The sequence below is a fragment of the Amphiprion ocellaris genome, chromosome 3 (genome assembly GCF_022539595.1).
Source record: "Amphiprion ocellaris isolate individual 3 ecotype Okinawa chromosome 3, ASM2253959v1, whole genome shotgun sequence".
Classification (NCBI taxonomy): Eukaryota; Metazoa; Chordata; class Actinopteri; family Pomacentridae; genus Amphiprion; species Amphiprion ocellaris.
Window position 1 is genome coordinate 29,858,429 of NC_072768.1, and position 18,401 is coordinate 29,876,829.

General features: G+C 37.2%; 1 protein-coding gene across 2 annotated transcripts in view; it reads left to right on the forward strand.

Annotated features, from left to right (window-relative positions):
* Positions 1-18,401, forward strand: part of LOC111584712 (anoctamin-1-like) — an 83,613-nt gene that overhangs the window by 24,621 nt on the left and 40,591 nt on the right. For both annotated transcript variants that reach the window (XM_055007462.1, XM_055007465.1), the window contains exons 5-12: positions 485-539; positions 1,486-1,534; positions 6,251-6,306; positions 6,550-6,591; positions 10,398-10,462; positions 11,585-11,719; positions 16,067-16,227; positions 16,405-16,487. In XM_055007462.1, the coding sequence (XP_054863437.1) occupies positions 485-539; positions 1,486-1,534; positions 6,251-6,306; positions 6,550-6,591; positions 10,398-10,462; positions 11,585-11,719; positions 16,067-16,227; positions 16,405-16,487 (646 nt within the window). The remainder of the gene's footprint in view (positions 1-484; positions 540-1,485; positions 1,535-6,250; positions 6,307-6,549; positions 6,592-10,397; positions 10,463-11,584; positions 11,720-16,066; positions 16,228-16,404; positions 16,488-18,401) is intronic.

Consider the following 18,401-nt stretch of genomic DNA (forward strand, 5'->3'; position numbering starts at 1 on the left):
AATTGCAAGTCTCATAACAAGCGCTGATCTCACTGTTATTGCTTTGTCATTGTGGAATATTGGGTAAAACATTAATTTAATTAATTTTATGATGAATCTGACAAGTCTCAAAATGCTCAGACTTCAACTGACTAACAAATGCATTTAAAAAAAAAAAAAAAACAGCTACCAATTTTTCCTGAGGCTAATGTACTGCAGTCTTTTGAAATGTTAACTTTATTTTGGAAATCTAATTCAAAATATACACAATATATTGACAAGTTCCTGAGTAGTTAATAGAATATTTAGAACTGTTTTTACTAGGTAATTTCTGCAGTAGTGCTGGGAGATGCAAAAGCCAAACAACATTTTTGAACAAGACTTAAAATATTGCCGTATTTCAGGAAGGCTGACATTTTGTTGTTGTGTGTTGACTGTGGTCTGCACAGTGAATTTAAACAGACATAAAAACAATGACATTCTGTGTTTTTGTGTATGTTATCAGGTTTGACCTCTCAGACAAAGATTACTTCTTTGACACCAAAACCAGGAGTTCAATAGTAAGTCCAAGTTTGTGTGTAACCCATAATTTTTAAATATCTCTATACATGACTGTGGTCTGTGGCTAACTTATTTTACTGACACATACTACATATTACACAATGAAAAGTAATTCACCTCATGGAAATATCAGTATAAATGTGTCTAAAACTGTGGTCACATTGTCATCTTTGTCTTGTATATATTGAGTGCATCATTTTAACATTCATAGTGCAGGCAAAAAAATATGTGAACTCTTATTCTACATCAGATGCTAAGTACAGCCTGAAAACTGTTTATTGTTCATGATGAGGGATGGGACTGCCATCCATTCTGTTTTGATGTGCCACTTTAATGCATAGCACTGACACCATTTATTACATTTCAGTCAGCAGGCAATCACATGCACGTTTTCACAATGTACAGTGCAGTATTGTTAACAGACCCAAGTATAAATTTAATTGACGTCATTATTGCTATTTAGGAGTAGCTGTATAACATCAGTGTTTTCCTTGACTTCTGTCTTTAACCATATGCTGTCTCTATTCAGAATGTGTACATTGCTTTCCTTAAAACAGTGGCCCCTATCTTTTGGATGCAGATATCAACGACACAATCTTGAGGTCTATCCCCAGACAGTCAAACCGGCATTCACAATTTGAATCAGACATTTTCAGAGTTGTTCACACCTTGAAGAGTTTGAGTCTTGAGTCATTAAAAGTTCATGATCCATGAACCTTGCTGGTGAGAATAATTACCTGGAACTTCCCATCAGCCAGTTAGAACTTAGGAGGCCTTTTGGAGGAGAGGTGAAACATCTACAGTAGAAGGCAACTGGCCTTTGTTTTGGCTCTTGGAACACTTAGGATGTGTTGATTACTAAAATTACACTTCAGTATTCTCTATGACGATAACATTCAGCAGCATGATGAAACAAGTTAAGTTCTGTTTGTTCACTCTTTTCAGGTATTTGAAATACTTAAAAGAACTAAATGCAAGGCCAAGTACAGCATGGGTAAGTCTGGATCAATGCAGGACAAGCATTAAAAAACAGATTATTACTGTGTATTACATGATTTTTTAAAAAATGGAAAATTAGGAAAAAGATATTCTGTCAAAGCGTTGATTGAGAGGGCTGGATGTAAGTACCTGGCCCAACATGATTCTGATTAGCCACAGTAGGCACGCTAACATGGTCGTCAATGATTTGCTTCTTAAGATCTGTTCTCAGCTCCCAGTTGTGAGGTGACAGTGCTAACCACCTCCCACCGTGCCACCCCCTCAGTAGAACAGTAAATACAAAACTGTATATCAACTGTGACTGATGCAGGAGTATGAGCAGAGTCTATATTCTGGAGAGAAAAGTAGTGGAAGTTCTAAGTACTTGAAGGAGGTTTGATTGCGGTTGCAGCAGGTGGATTCTGCTCAAAATCCAGAGCAGCTGTCTCCGCTGCTGCAATCTAGCACATACAAACAAACAAGGAGGGAGATAGAGGATCGATAGAGATCGTTGGCTAATAGTTAACAAGTTATATTAATTTAATGATTTATTTCAGTAAAGACAATAATTGTAAAATGCCTACAAGATGGATGCAACTCCTGAAATAACTAAATTATTGAGGTGTTACCACAATCAAACATTGTGTTGTGGATAACCACAAGTGTCACAAAAAGCACATGCAGGAGAAAAGTCACAAATTAATGACAACAGACTGAAAAAGTTTATGGCTGCACAGTGGTTTAGTGGTTAGCACTTTCGCCTTGCAGCTAGAAGATCCCCAGTTTGCGTCCTCACCTTCCTGGGATCTTTCTGCATGGAGTTTGCATGTTCTCCCTGTGCATGTGTGGGTTTTCTCCAGGTTCTCTGGCTTCCTACCACAGTTCAAAAATATGCTGAGGTTAATAGATAATTCTAAATTGTCCATAGGTGTGAATGTGAGTGTGATTGTTTGTCTCTATGTGAAGCCCTGTGATAAACTGGTGACCTGTCCAGGGTGTCCCTTGCCTTCACCCTAAGTCAGTTCGCATAGTATCCAGCCCCCCGCGACCCTAATGAGGATTAAGCGATGGATGGATGGATGGATGAATGGATGGATGAAAGGATGGATGGAAGGATGGATGGAAGGATAGATGGATGGAGGAAAAAGTTCAAATAGAAGCCCTTATCTTCCAGGGCCAAATTCCAGGTGTGCAAAATACCTAAACTTATAAAATGAAGTTATAAAGAAATGTGAATACAAGAACGTTTTTCAGTTTCAGATCTATGAGCTGTGTCAATCTGTTTATCTGTATCTGCCAAAGAAACTGAAAAACCAGAATGTGACAATTCACAACAATGGAAAAGGATACAGGAAGAGCCTTGATAAAATTAGTCAAAACACAACTGTAGCAGCAATGGGGAAGTATAAAACAATCCATAATACCACTAATGAGAGTCATCCTCCTAAAATGATGCAACAAACAGTGTGTTCAAAGAAGAGCAAAAGTCCAAACTATGATCTGACCATGTGTTTTGCTTGACTTGAATCCACCAGAACAACTTTAGGGTATTTTAAAGAGAAAGATAAAGCAACACGACCTCTCTAGCAAAGCTGCAAAAAATGTAAACAATGACAGCATATCTCCAGAAATTAGTGTAACACTGGTGTCCTCCATGAACCGAAGACTTAAATACGTCATCAAACATAAAGGTGGACATATAGAGTATTAAAAATATTTAAAATAGTACTGACTTTAGTTGCACTGACTTCCTACTGTGGGGCTTGTGTTTTCCAATAGTAGATGACATCCAAACTGTCAGCTTTTTTATTTACATAAGAGTTTAACTTAGTTGTAATGCAATACTGTAACTGATACAGTAGTCATTTCTGTTGTATACTTACGTACACGAATGAACAGATACTTAAATAGATTTCTACACTGTTCTGTAGTCTGTTTTAATGTTAAATTATATTGTTTTTACTTATGTCTAGCTCTGTTAGATCAAGTTGTCTAGTGCTAGTTAAAATTATCAATAGCTTTAGATACTATAACATAATGCTGGTTAGTTTATGTTGCACTCATGGAAACAGCTCTACCAGCTCACCTTTCACACACCTGCAGCTTTCTCTCTCTTGGCCAGTCTTGCAGTGATTTATATCTCTTTAATTTTAAGTGCCAAGGTAGTAGCCGTGTTAGTGTTGGTTATGCATGTATATAGAATGAGATGACAGATGTAGTTCACTGAATGGTTTCACACAAAATTAATTAGTATATCACTGTTTACAACTATTTTCAACTTTTAAGCTGAAAAACATCATATGTACAATTCATGGCACAACTAAAATCACAAAAATGATTTCTCTTTTGCAATTGACTGCTGCACATTTTTTCTGAAATAAGGTCACATGAGACACACCAGAGAGGGCAGGTCTGTGCCTCTTTATGGCCATACTGACTGAAGGAAGGAAGGAAGGAACATCCTGTAACATAGCCAATACATTTACAGTATCAGATTGACTTTATATACAAACAAATCTAAAAAAAATAAAACTGAAGTACTGTACTCCAGCTGGGGCAGCACAGGTGGTTAGCACTGTCACTTTGCAGCTTCAAGTTTCCCGGTCCATGTCCCAGCCTGGGCCTGGGATCTTTCTGCATGGAGTTGCCATGTTCTCCCTATGCATGGGTGGGTTTTCTTCCGGCTTCCTCCCACAGTCCCAAAACATGCTGAGGTTAATTGGTGATTCTAAATTGTCCGTAGGTGTGAATGTGAGTGTGATTGTTTGTCTCTATGTGTAGCCTTGTGATAGACTGGTGACCTGTCCAAGGTGTCCCCTGCCTTCACCCCAAGTCAGCTGGGATAGACTCCAGCCCCATGTGACCCTAATGAGGATTAAGCGATGTATAGATAATGGATGGATGGATGTACTCCAGCTGCTGCAACTGATTATTAAAATTGTAACCAGAAGACAGAATATAACATGTGAATGCTCTAACATCAAGATGGGAAAAATACAAAATACTATGAGATCTCGCTGATATTGATCTAACTGATAAGATATTTCAACCAACACATTCAGGTTGTCTTGTTTTTTGCAGTTGTTTTTTTTTTCCGCTGGTGCCAACATCGATAGCTGAGAAATTCACAAAAAAAATATTGTAACTTTCTCAAACAGGTCAAGAATAGAGGAACACATTTTAAAAAAAGAAGCTGTTCAACAAAAAATGTTGTAAATTGTACATCATCTATAGCACCCATATAGTGCCTTTTTAACCTGAGCTAGGTACTACAAAGTGCTTTTGTCATTCGACCGTTCACACACATACTCACACACCACCTATCATTCTTGTCTGAGGACACTTTGGCACTTTGGAGGGGCCACGAGACCGACCCAACAGGCTTACAATTATTAGGTAACACACTCCACCATGGACAACCCATTCTCCCACCTAAGTCATGGCTGCCCCACAAAGGGCAGCACAAGTAAACCTGGTGAGAGTCACGACTTGATATCTTGTCACAGACACGCAATCAATCGCCGGAGTCTCCTTTTCCTCTGGTGTATGGGGGTTTATCATTCATTTTAAGGCTGAAGTGCCAGTTAAGAAAGGAGGCGCATTAGCTGGTGGGTTAAATGTTGAGAGTGGTGTTAGCTGATGTACTGAACAATGGAATGGTTTGTTGGTGAACACTTTAGACTATGATGAAGAGATTCAAAAGCTCTTTTCAAATATGGGGCATGAGGCATAGTTATTGTTCTTCATGGCTTCATGCAGCCATGCGTGATGAGTATCTTTAACCTTTCCTAACTGTTAGTGTCTGTTTTCATCGCAGTGAAGTTTTTTTTTTGTTTTTTTTATGGACATGTAATTTTGTAGCCTAATAGAATTGAAATTGTGGGGCAAAGTGAGTGACAAAGGTATGCTGTGATTTTGGCACATAAACTATGTAATGTGTAATGTGTCTCTATGATGTTTTTGGACCAATACTGATGCTGAAATGTGGAAGAGTTTCCCTAAATCACTTCACACAACCCAAAGTACCACTGCTTGTGTGTGTCTATTGATTAATGTGACAGTTCAGTTCAGACTTGTGCCATTTTGAAAAAGATATGGAAATGTTTCAAGGTATAACCTAAAAAGATTGCCAGCATGGCTTTTTCAGAAATGTGACCAAGTTGGACATGCAGACATGTAGCCGACACTTTATATTGCTTTCAGATGAATGGAACAGAGTACAAATCTGAAAGGGGCTAAAGTGTATTTCAGGCAGCTAGCATCTGGCAATGAAGTGGTAGCCAATGTACACTACCAGTCAGAACTTTGGACACACCTTCTCATTCAGTGGTTTTTATTTATTTGCATTATTTTCTATATTGTAGATTAATACTGAATATTAACAATTTTTTGCTTATAAAATAATTCCATATGTATTCTTTTATAGTTTTGATGTCTAGTTTAGTTTAACTACCCAGCTCCAGCTGGGTAGTTAAACTAGCTACTCAGTGCAACAGGTTGAGATTTGCTGTATGGTGAGAAAAGCTGTTAAATGATGCTAAGTTGTACCGCAAGCTACTTAGGGGTAGGTGTCTTTACCTGACACTAACACATGGATCACCAGTGATCAGTGGGGACTGGCCCAATGAGATAAATGCTTCTGAAGAATATGCAGGGAGGTATATCCCATAGTGAGGCATCAAAACAAATGCTTGGAACGAGAACCATATCAATGCCTATGTTTTCTATGCAGGTATCACCAGTCTCCTTGGTAGCGGTGTATATACAGCAGCTTATCCTCTTCATGACGTAAGTAGTATTCATGCTTGTATAAATTATTTTTATTTATACTTGTAGTTCCACACCAGGGGGGACGTCGAAGCTGTTGCAATAAATCACATTTTTGTAATCACTGGAAGATGAAACCGACACCCGACTGTTGTTTGTTGTCTTCAGATTAGTCCATCTCAGATGATTAAAGCTTGCCTTTTGGCTTCCAGTCACTGTGCACAAAAATGTGCTTTAGTTTTGTTTTTTTCTTTGCTTTTTCAGGGGGATATTAATGAGGAGAGTGCAGAGCCCAATGACAGAAAGGTAAGACTGTTATTTCTAAACTTATGGTAAACTTATATTTACATTTGTACAGCTTTATACACATGGACATGAAGAGAACACACTGACACAGACTCTAACACCACAACATATTATGTTGTGACTTGAGTTTTAAATTTAGAATGCAATAAATTGGATCTGCTTTAGTAGGTTATTTGTGTTTTAAACAATAAATGGGAAGTTCACACACTAGTTAGTGTTGCTAAATTGAATCTTAACAGAAATCATCTGCTGGTCCTGCTAAAACACACAGTAAAGTAGAGAAGAAAGTACAGGAGTCCGTTTAACAAAGTAGGTTTAGTGAAAACTCAGTCTGTTAACCCGGACATGAAGGAAACTCTGAGTTTTCCGTTTCACAAAGGGAGGGAACTCAAACCAGAGACAGAGGGGTAACTCTACCCTGTTTCACAGAGAGACGTAACTTAAGCTCTCGGTCAGTTACCATAGTAACAGAGTCTATGAATCTAACCTGGTCGGGACCAGGCTCATCTCGGTAAACCTCGAGTTTCTCTCTGTCTCCGCCCTCTTTCAGCCACACACACTATTTGATTTCCTCATTCATTCATTCAGGCAGCAGGTGAGTTTTGGCGAAGTCTAGTTCTGCCGTCTGTCAAAATGTCATGTCCTTTCATTAATCCAGTGGATGAAGGAGCAGCATTACTGCACAGAGAATTAAATATTCGTCGGGAGATTATCAGACCGCGCATAGATGTTCTCGCATTTCTGGACAATTATGTTTTTGAGCGGTACCGTTTCACGTCACAGTCCATAATCTACATACAACCTAATCCGTCCTTACATTTGCAACATGACCAACCACAGTCATGCTCTCACATCCCAGCAGATATTGTGCATTGCACTGCTTTGCAAATGGAAGTTTTTCATGTCGGAGATGCAGAGCACTTCAGTAAGGCATGTATGTATGTGTGTGTATATATATGTGTGTGTGTGTGTGTGTGTGTGTGTGTGTGTGTGTATGTATGTATGTATATTAGGGCTGTCAAAATTAGCACGTTAACGCGGATTAATCCAGCACCATAATTAATCAGATTAAAAATTTTAACGCAATTAACGCAGCGCAGAATGACTCAAAATCCCTGAAATGTCTCTGGCAACGCATTTCGGGTATTTTAAATTTGATGGGTAGCTTCTATTTCACCGGTGCAGCTTTTCCAGTGTTTACGGCATTAGTTTATCAGCTCAGGAAACACACAGACCAATTAGATACGAATTCAGCCATCCCACCTGAGGCTACTCACAAAAAGATAAACAAAAAAAGCACTCAGAGACTGCAGTGCTCTGCCAAGACTGTTCATTCCTCAATTTGTGTATTCAGAAATCACAGCAACATAGAATCTGGATATTTAATAGCCTATAGATTGACCCACAGACTAACTAAATAAAAACAAAATTGCCTTGCGTGAACACAGGTTTGTGTTGTGAATGCATATGTTATGTAGTACAGATACCGAATTCCATGACCGAAATATGTGACGGGTCAAGTGAATTGTTGCAGGTGTTACCGACCCGACTCTGCCGGCGAACCGTGGTTGGGCAGCCTCGGGTAGCGCTTGACCGCTTAGCTTAGTGCGGCTCGTTAATGGTAGTAGCCAGTATAAGCCCGGACAAACTTTGCAGGGGGAGAACGAGGCACTTTATTGAACCGGCAGCAACTGTCCACACTTACAGTTCATCCAGGGTACACTGGCTTCTCACACTTGCCCTCTATGACTGGCTATATATATCATCAAGGTGCATCTCACTATGCCTCCGCTTCCACACTCATCTCTGCAATGACACACACCGCTGCAGCGCTCCTCCTTACGTCACCCTCACTCACACACACACACACACACACACACACACACACACACACACACACACACGCCACAACCTGCCTAGGTTAAAGGAGAGCAGGCTTGGTAACTGACACAGCCTTCACTTGTTGTCATGGTTACGGTGACGCCATCCCGGCCGTTATATCTCACACTGGAAAATCTTAAACAAATCCGTGGATCCAAACTATAAGCTGCATCACTGCCAAAATCTAATGACACGGTCCTCATGTCATTTCTGACCTTCCCTGAAAATTACATCCAAATCCATTAGTCTGTTTTAGAGTAATGTTGCAGACGGACAGACAGATTCACAGACAAACATATGCCAGTCGTCACATAACTCCGCTGTTCCTTGATGGAGTAATAAACAAATCGACACCGAGAGGAAAATCACCCTGTACATGTTGGCTATGTTTGGCTCAACATACAGCTGTAAGCCAGCTTCTCAACTATGAATATAATCCAAACTAAATATGGTTCCAGACTCACCAATGAGCTCCAAATGTGTTTGATAAAAACCCTGACACCGTTCAGACCAGGATTCATAATACTGGAAGTTCAGTTCTCCCATTAAGCAGCAGGGTATAAGGGGAGTGATATAAGAGAAAAAAAATGTAAAAGTGTTCAACTGTTAACATTTTTTGAGATTTAGGTATTGTTAAAGATGTATATAAGTTGGTTCAGGTTGTTCAGTCATTATTTTTCACTTTATTTTCAGATGAACAGTTATATCAAAAGTTATTTATTAATAAATGTTGAAAAAATGTTTCTGAACCGTACTGAATTTATTTGATTTGACGATCAGTTATTAATTAGATGCAGACACTAATAAAACTACGAGGTTACATCAACATATATCACACTAATTCTGAACCTGTGCTTTAATACATGTTCTCTGACTGGACCTCTTTGAATTTTAGTTGAATACAAAAAACCCCCAAAGACGGAACAGTCCACCAACTTACAGTAATAGGCACACTCTGCAGGAAAGAGTTTTTTTTCACCGAAGCACAGGTGTTTAATAAACATGTTAGGTGCATATATATTCCCTTCTTTCTTGAATCTGTTTCCTCATGCAAAATAAAATGTGATGAATATAGATTAAAAATGAATGATATCTAATTATGATTAATCGAAATTAATCCACAGCAACCCTGTGATTAATTTGATTAAACATTTTAATCGTTTAACAGCACTAATATATATATATATATATATATATATATATATATATATATATATATATATATATATAGATATATATATATAGGCATATTACCTTTTACAAAAGCACTTGTGTCTTGGGTGGTGGTCTCAGAGGATGAGCTCCCTCCAGGGATTCCCTCAGCCACTGGCCTTCCCAAATTCTGGCCTAGGACCAGCTCCTCTGCCTCCATTAGAGGTGGCGATGCTGGGCCACCACCTGTTTTACAGGCATCTGCTTTCTTTCTGTTGGCTGAGTAGAAGTCTGTGTTAGTTTAAATAGGCATAATTATTTAACAGAACGTGATATGGATGCAGACATAACAACTGCAGAGTCAAACAGCCACTTCATATTTAGGCTACTTCACAATGTAAAATATGATCAAAATGAGGTACCTCCATGAGATTATGCTGAGATCTTACCTGTTTGAACAATGTTTTCATATTTCATCTTAAGCTGGTGCCAAATGCGCTTCTCCCCTGCGGGATTGCACCTAAATGAAATAACTTAATAGGCTACTATTCAAACAGTTTTCCCCTGTAATATTATTGTGATTTAAACTTAAGCATTGACGTGTTCAAACTTGCCATATGAGTGCATTAAGATTTCCAATTCAAGTGGGGTGTAAAATGCAGTTGTTGTTTTGTTTTTGGTTTATTAGGTTTTTTTTTTTTTTTAAATATTGCAGTAGATAGGTTAAAACGGTTCAAATAATGCAATTAATTTCTGTTGATTGTCTTCTGCAGCTTTTGTATGAGGAGTGGGCAAATTACAGTGTGTTCTACAAGTATCAGCCCATCGGACTTGTGCGGTAAGAAGATATTTCTTTAGGTATTACTTTATGGCCATTCGTGCTTATATTTCAACATCTGTATACTAACTGTAGTTTAATGATCTTAGTTTAAAGTCTTCTGAAGTCATTCCACCATTTGAAATTATGATAGTTGTTCTGTCTTTGTTTTTTTTTGGGCACAAGCCCATTAGCATTTGTTATTTCCATCTTGCATCCTACCGTCCATCTTTTGTCAAGTTGTCAGTTGTTTGCATAACCTAGTGAGATCAGTGCAGAGCTGTCAGATGATGTGCACTTACCATAAATACCCAGCAAGAGCACCACACCCAATAAAAGTAAAGTTTAATTATTTAGCATCAATTCAATTCAATTCAATCTTATTTATATAGTACCAATTACAATTCAATTTGTCTCAAGACTCTTTACCAAATCTATATGCCTAAATCCCCAGAGCCAGCCCTGTGGCAAGAAAAAACTCCCTTTAAACTGGAAGAAACCTTGAGCAGAACCACCATTCCTGAATCCATCAGGTCTTACAGACAATTCTAAAGCAACTGTACTCGATGACACATCTGTGACAGTTGTAGGAAGGGCCAGATTAATTTTTTCTCTGATTGTAACAATTTTATCTGTAAGGAATCTCATGAAGTCATTACTGCTCAGAGCTAAAGGAATACAAACATCAGGGAACTTTACATAGTTAGGCCAAGATCTTGCAATAATATAAAGAAAAAATTATCTTCATGAGGAAGCAGTTGGGTGAGGGGAAGGAAAAACTCCCTTTAGGGGAGGAAGAAAGCTTGGAAAGAACCAGACTCAAAGTGGACAGGGGAGAGAGAAAAGATGTGCCTTTGAGAGACAACAAACGATAACCAGTTACATTTTTGTCTTTTGCAGATACCCTTAGAGTTACAGAACTCTCTCTCTGAGTACAAGCTATAGTGCAATGTTCTATGTATTTAATTATGTGGCTTGTTTGTTCCGTCAACTTCCTGGATAGTACTTGTCTCTACTACCTCAAATAACATTTGCTCAGCACTGCCTGCTGCATTGTTTTAATGCTGAGCTTATTTCACATGTTTATACACCAATTTAGTATATATAATCAAAATTATTTCCATCTTTTTGTCTTTTGTTTAGGAAGTACTTTGGTGAGAAGATTGGTTTGTACTTTGCCTGGTTGGGTCTGTACACCCAGATGCTGATTCCTGCCTCTGTAGTGGGGGTCATTGTCTTTCTTTATGGATGTGCAACAGTCGATGACAACATACCAAGGTAAACAGAAATAACTACAAACACACACACACACACACACACACACACACACACACACACACACACACACACACACACACACACACACACACACACACACGCACAAGCACGGAAATGATTTACTGATTCAGATATTTGCTGAACTCCTCAATGAGTGTATCAAATGGGCCCTAATTAAATTTTCTCAGTCAACAGTTACAGTCAATCAGAATCACTCATGAGAAGTTAAGAGGTCTTGCTACTAAGCTGCTACTAAGAAAATTTGATTAACACAGCTTTCTACATCATGAAAACTGATAATTGAAATTGCTGCGGCTTTGTTTTTGACCCAGCAGATTCTGTTATATTTCAGAGCTGGATACTTAAGGCTACCATGATGATCTATTGCATCATTGCTCCTTGTTTTTCTTGTTGCTGAAGATAGTTATTGATGACTCTGGCCATATGTTTTGGGTTAATTTGGATATGGTATGGTATTGTGTTACCAATAGGAATTAAAACATCCAAAATGTCTAAAACTTTTACACAGAACTGTGTATAAATTGGAAGACACTGGGTAAATTTTTGTTTTCAGTATGTATTAGCCTCATTTCTTACGGTATGAGTTATTATCTTAGTTAGACATGCTATTCAACAAGATACAAGGACCAACGGTGCACCTCTCTTTTCCTCGTCACGGAGCAGGAAGAACTTTTCTCAGGCCAAAACAGCCGTTAGCGTTGAGTCTACCAGGCCTGACCCTTTGCACTCACATGACCAGCTACTCACTCTCTAGAGCTTACACATACTCTGCCACGCACAACTGCATGGCTTTATACTCTAACAACTGATCAAACACTAGCACTTGTGAAATTTGTTTAGAAATCCATAAGCAGAATCAAAATTAAGCTTTCTTAGCAATTCCTTCAGAATCAAAACTTTTGAATGGGGTTTTGGTGCTGAATCCGAATGTTAAGTGGTAGCTATTGTGTTTCTACCTCCCACATCAAAAATAAAGTAAGATAAAATGTACGGTTAAATAAACCTAATTTTGGAAATGAGGTCAATACTGGAAAAAGATGTTTGCTAATGTAAACCAATGAAGGAAGGTAAAGACAAAGGAAATATAAATGTGAAAAAGCAGAAGAGGAAGAAGAAATACAAAGAGCTGGAGACAGAAGAAAACGTTTGATGAATTTGTTCAGAATTTAGGGCCTCCTGTCCTTCCTCCGCCTGCTTCTTATCATCCAAAGGATATTATGACATGCTGCCGGTACACAGTTGTACATCACTTCATCAGTGTACTGAGCACCAGGAAATTAACTGCTTCAGTGCAAATGTCAGACATTTTCCCTTCAAATTTTTACTCCACCTCAAAGGTTTTTCAGTTAGTTTTCCCAAACATTTGAATGGTCAAAAGTTTTAGAACATCCGGATTTTTCCTTTTTTTTTTTTTGTTTATTTGAAATTCAAGTAGTACAAGTCCAATGAACAACTTGAAATGGTACAAAGGTAAGTGGTGAATTGCCATTAGAAAAGGTAAGCTTACCCAAAACTGAAAAATAATGTACATTTCAGAATAAAACAAAAAGGTCTTTTTAAGGGAACAAGAAACAGGTTAACAACTTAAAGCTGTTCTGCAGCAATGGAGGTTGTTCAAGCCTTGAAAGTTGGTGCTACCAAATCCTACAATTGTCCCAATTCTTCTTGATTACTTACAACCCCCTCTGTCTGCATAACAGTAGTGTTGGAACACACTATACTATACCCTTGAGAGCATTATTTGAACAGTATTGTACTGCAGAAAGTAGTGTGTTGCTATATAAACGGTGAGGAAGAGGTGGTTAACAAAAGAAGAGAGACAGACCATCATAACACTTAAAAATGTAGGTCTTTCATTCATCAGACATTGTGAAGAAAGTCAAGGTGTCAGTGGGTACAGTTTTCTTCACCATCAAAATGCACTGGGGGGAAACTCTGACAGGAAGAGGTCTAGAAGACCCAAACCACAACAGAATCAGAAGACAAGTTTCTGACAGTCAACATCTTGATGATAGGTGGCTCACAGGACAACAGCTTCAAGTTACAGCTCAATAGTGGTCATAATAAGCCAGTTTCAGTTTCAACTGTGAAGAGAAGACTTGGAGTTGCCAGAATGCCAGTTGCTAGCCAGCTTAGCAATAAAAAATATCTATTAAATATTTCACAGTCTAAATGTATCATGGGATGGTCAAGTAAACCAGACCAGAATTGATAATTCATCTAATCAGGTTCGGCTTCATTCAAATTATTTATTTATCGCTTTTCTTTACATACATTTAGGGCAACCACTCACTTATTGTCATCCCATTAATTTAAAACACCTGCCTTTAATTTTCACCTTCAAATTAACTGCTAATCTTAGAAGTTCACATATTTAGGCTTTGTGATATTAGATTATTCTCCTCAGTAAATGATTACCAAAATTGACCAAGTATATACTGTATTTTTTGTCTCATTTCTTTAATTAGTTTTTTATATTTACTTTTAGAACCTGATGATGTTTTGGGTCTCATTTATTGTGAAATATTGAAAATTCTAGGGGTTCACAAACTTTATATCCTCTGTAGATTTTTGTCACTTTTATGATCATAGTGACCGGTGATCAACACGTTGATGTAAAAACCATAATCTGTTCTGGAAATGAATCAATAATAAAATGCTTGATGTCCACATTAAGCAAAAGGATATCCCCAAAAATCTGCATTTAGCATCGTAGCAGATGTATTAAATACTTAAGACTTAAGAGACTTTATTGTCATTGTTCAGAAGTACAACGAAATTTGTCTGAAGAACACGACAATTAGCAGCAGTGCAAATAATAAAAATAGTTAAAAAATACTCTCAAATAATAAAAACAAGAATCAAAGTACTATCTACAAACAAAGTAAAGTGGTCAGTGCTGATAAAGTGGTCCACAATTATAATGATCATAAATTAGACTACGTGTGTGCATGCGTGAACGAGGGTTTTGCAGACTGACCAGTCAGTTCTTTTGGAAAATGGCATCACCATTTTGACAAGATCCCGTGGACATCAGTGTACAGATAGTGAGAGGGTTTTTTTTCCAAAAGGCGAGAGTTTTTAGAGCTACAAGCAGATTCAAAGCCATTTAATTGTTGTGCAGGCCATTGTTATGATATAATCCCAAAATATAAACTGATGAAAGTAATGAAGCCTTGTACCCTTGTTATCCTATAAGGTATGTATGTACACTTACTTAACAGTTTTGATTATGCTTAATGTTTGTGTGTGTGAATGGGCAAATGAGAGCTGCTTTGCAGACCCTAGCTATGTTTAAAAATATGACATATCTGATGCATATAACCCTAACTATAGTTATATCTACTCAGGCTTAACGGTGGTGATACTGATAAGCCTATTAACTCACACATTCACACAGTCAGCATTACTTTACTTTTTTTTGCTAGTTTTGCCTCCTGGCTTTGACTGCAGGAGCAGTGATGCTTTGAGCTTTGTATATTGGGTCAGGATTTTAGTTTGTCCCTCATCAGAAATATGCATGGCCATGTTTATAATTGGTAGCCTCACAAGAACATGGCCGTTAATTAGTCTAACCGAACGGTGTCTGCACAAATGTAGTCCCACAAGCATGGAGAGGAGAGGAGAACTACTCCTGCAAAAGTACAGCAAGCAAAAGAACTGAAGTGTTAGCACCTAAATTTAAGCTACTGAATGTAGAGAAAGTAAAGGATTCATCATGCCAAGTGGTCCAGTTCAGAATAAAATATGTAATATTATGTGATTGTAATTACTGATGCTTGGATGTGATTGTCACTTTAATGTTGCAGCAGTTAAAAGTGAATGAGATTTTAGTATTCACAACTGAATAGTTTGCAAATATCCCCCTGGGTAACAATAAGGTTTAGTCTTCTGCGTCTGTTTTTATCACTGCGGTACTTTTGGGAATTAATAGGCTACATCATAATTTATTTGTTGATTATAGTTTAGATTATTAATGTGAATAAGTAATTAATAGTTAAAGTTATACAATAAATGTTGTGGCGTGCGTACTAAATTAACCTCTGAACTGCAGTGCTTTTGTAGTGTGAGTGGGCATTGCTACATCACTGCAATCTGACTTATTTGTTAAAAAAAATTGTTGAAAATATTAAAAAGAAAGTGTTGGCATATTAGTTGTAAATTTTTACCTCTTCTTGAAGCAGGCAACTTGGCCTGAAGTGGTCCACCATATTTGATACTAGTTAAGACATAAAGTGTAATTAGTGACATGTTAATATGTTGTCCTAACTGATAGAAATACAACTCTTTGTGCATTTGTGTTGTGTGCATGTGTGTGAATTTCAGCATGGAGATCTGCCATCCAAAGAACAACATCACCATGTGTCCTCTGTGTGACAGAGTGTGCAGCTACTGGAAACTTAGTACTGCCTGTGGAACAGCCCGGGCAAGTCACCTGTTTGACAACCCTACCACTGTTTTCTTCTCTATATTCATGGCTTTGTGGGGTGAGTGAACACATATCAGCTCTTTCACAAATAGACAACTACAATAAGTGTCCATTTTGTGAGTTCTACCTATTAGTGTAGACATTGTTATTGTGGTATATGACTACTATGAGTCAGTAGTAATTAGTAATTAAATGTTACCTCTGTTGTTCTAATGATATTCTTCCCGGTTTAAAGCTGCTATGTTCATGGAGCATTGGAAGAGACGGCAGATGAGACTAAACTATGAATGGGACCTTACTGGGTTTGAAGAGGAGGAGGTAAGTAATACCAAAAGACACCATTTGTTATCAAAGAGTTCATGTGAAAGTGTACATTACATATGTTCTTAAAAGGTATTTATATACATTTAGGTTTGACAAGAGATAAATCACATTTTAAACATAATTCTCATATTTTAGAGTTTCATAATGTTTAGCTATGTGGTTTCACAAGCTAAACATTATGGATGCCTTTTAGGTTTGTTTAATTGCTTTGTTAGTGCAGGTATAAGAATTCTAGGCTTGTGTCCCATCATTTGAACGCCTTAAGCGTCCATAGTTTTATTTTTCTTTTGTTTTTTCCAGGATCAAAGTTAGACTATTGAAACCAAAGACAACATTATGAAAATGAAAAACAAGAATAAAACAGAAACATCTAACATCATTCAGAAGAAAGAGTGTAGTGATGAGCTCAATAATCCCAAAGGGAGCTGTAGGAAGACCACTGCTGATAATGACAAAGAAAAGCTGTATTTTTTTCCTTTTCTTGTGCGATTTGCTATTTCAAGATATTTCTTGCTTGAAGTGCATTTCCTTAATGTCTGTGCATTGGCTTTTGCACATGTAGTATTTTCTGCATTTTTCTTAATGTTTGTGTCTTATTTTTGTCTCAGCATTGGCATTTATTCTGCTACTTTGATGCTAACCACATTATTTACAGTATATAGCATTTGTTATGAGTGAACTTGTAGTATTTTAGGACTTGTGTATTTTGCCCTTAAGTGTCATCATATAGAGTAAAACCAGTCATTTTTCTGCGTTTTACTATTTTCTGCATTTGTGGTATTGTATACATGGGAAACATTATAAATATTGAGAATGCAAAAATTATTATTATTATTATTATTATTATTATTATTATTATTATTATTATTATTATTATTATTATTATTATTTGGGACATATCCAGGCTAGAAAGGTATTTAGTAGACTTTTTCAATCTCAATAGCAAACTTCCCTTCTCAGCCTATAATGGGTGTTGTTTTTGTACTTACTTACCTTTGCAAATGAATAAAACTAAAAAAAAAATAAACCAAATTGTATGCACACAGATAAAAATGGCTGCAAATAAACATTTTGGTAATGAGGGTTTTTCTGTAAACTAAACCTCAGTGTAATGACACTGACACTTTTTTGAGGTAATCACTTTTGAAATATCAGCACACAATAGTATCTACTGTAGACCATATGATACTAGCAGTATGAGTTAGGAACCTGGTGACATCACTACAGCCAAATAAGGATGTCCAGAAACAATCCAGCAGTTTATCCACAATATCTCAACCATTTGATTTTGATGTTAGACTGACATGTCACTAATAATCACATTTACAAAAACAGTACAAAGTTGATGCAGAAAGTGTGTCAGTAAACTATTGGGTGTTTTCAGTTAACTGTTAAATTCTGTTGATTTTCTATTTTTATTAATGTCATTTTTTGTTGTCAGGGTGCATTAAAAACATAGTCTCCTTAAATATAGGTTCCAAGTAAAACACCAGGTCACAAAAATCAAGAGACTTTGGTACAGGAAATTTCCCTTCGTACTTATATTGTTGTCTGTTCTCATGTATTTGATTATGAAACATTTCATTTCACTACAATTTGCTCTTTAACACTCCAAGGACATGTGGTGGCATGATGTGATATTTTTAATTAAGGGTTTGTGGTTGTTTTTACTATACTTATTCTTTGTCATTCTGGGTTTGTTTTTCACAGGAAGCTCTAAAGGTTTGGATTAATTCCTATTGTTAAATAAGCTGCTCTCTCCACGCTTCATTGCCTATCTTCTGCTGCTGCCAACCTCTGGTCATTACAAATTGTGCATGATTTGTGTGTTACTTTCAATGGTATTTGCAAATGCTTACACCATGTGCAGCATTTACAATGACATCTTCAGTTCACTACACAGTATCT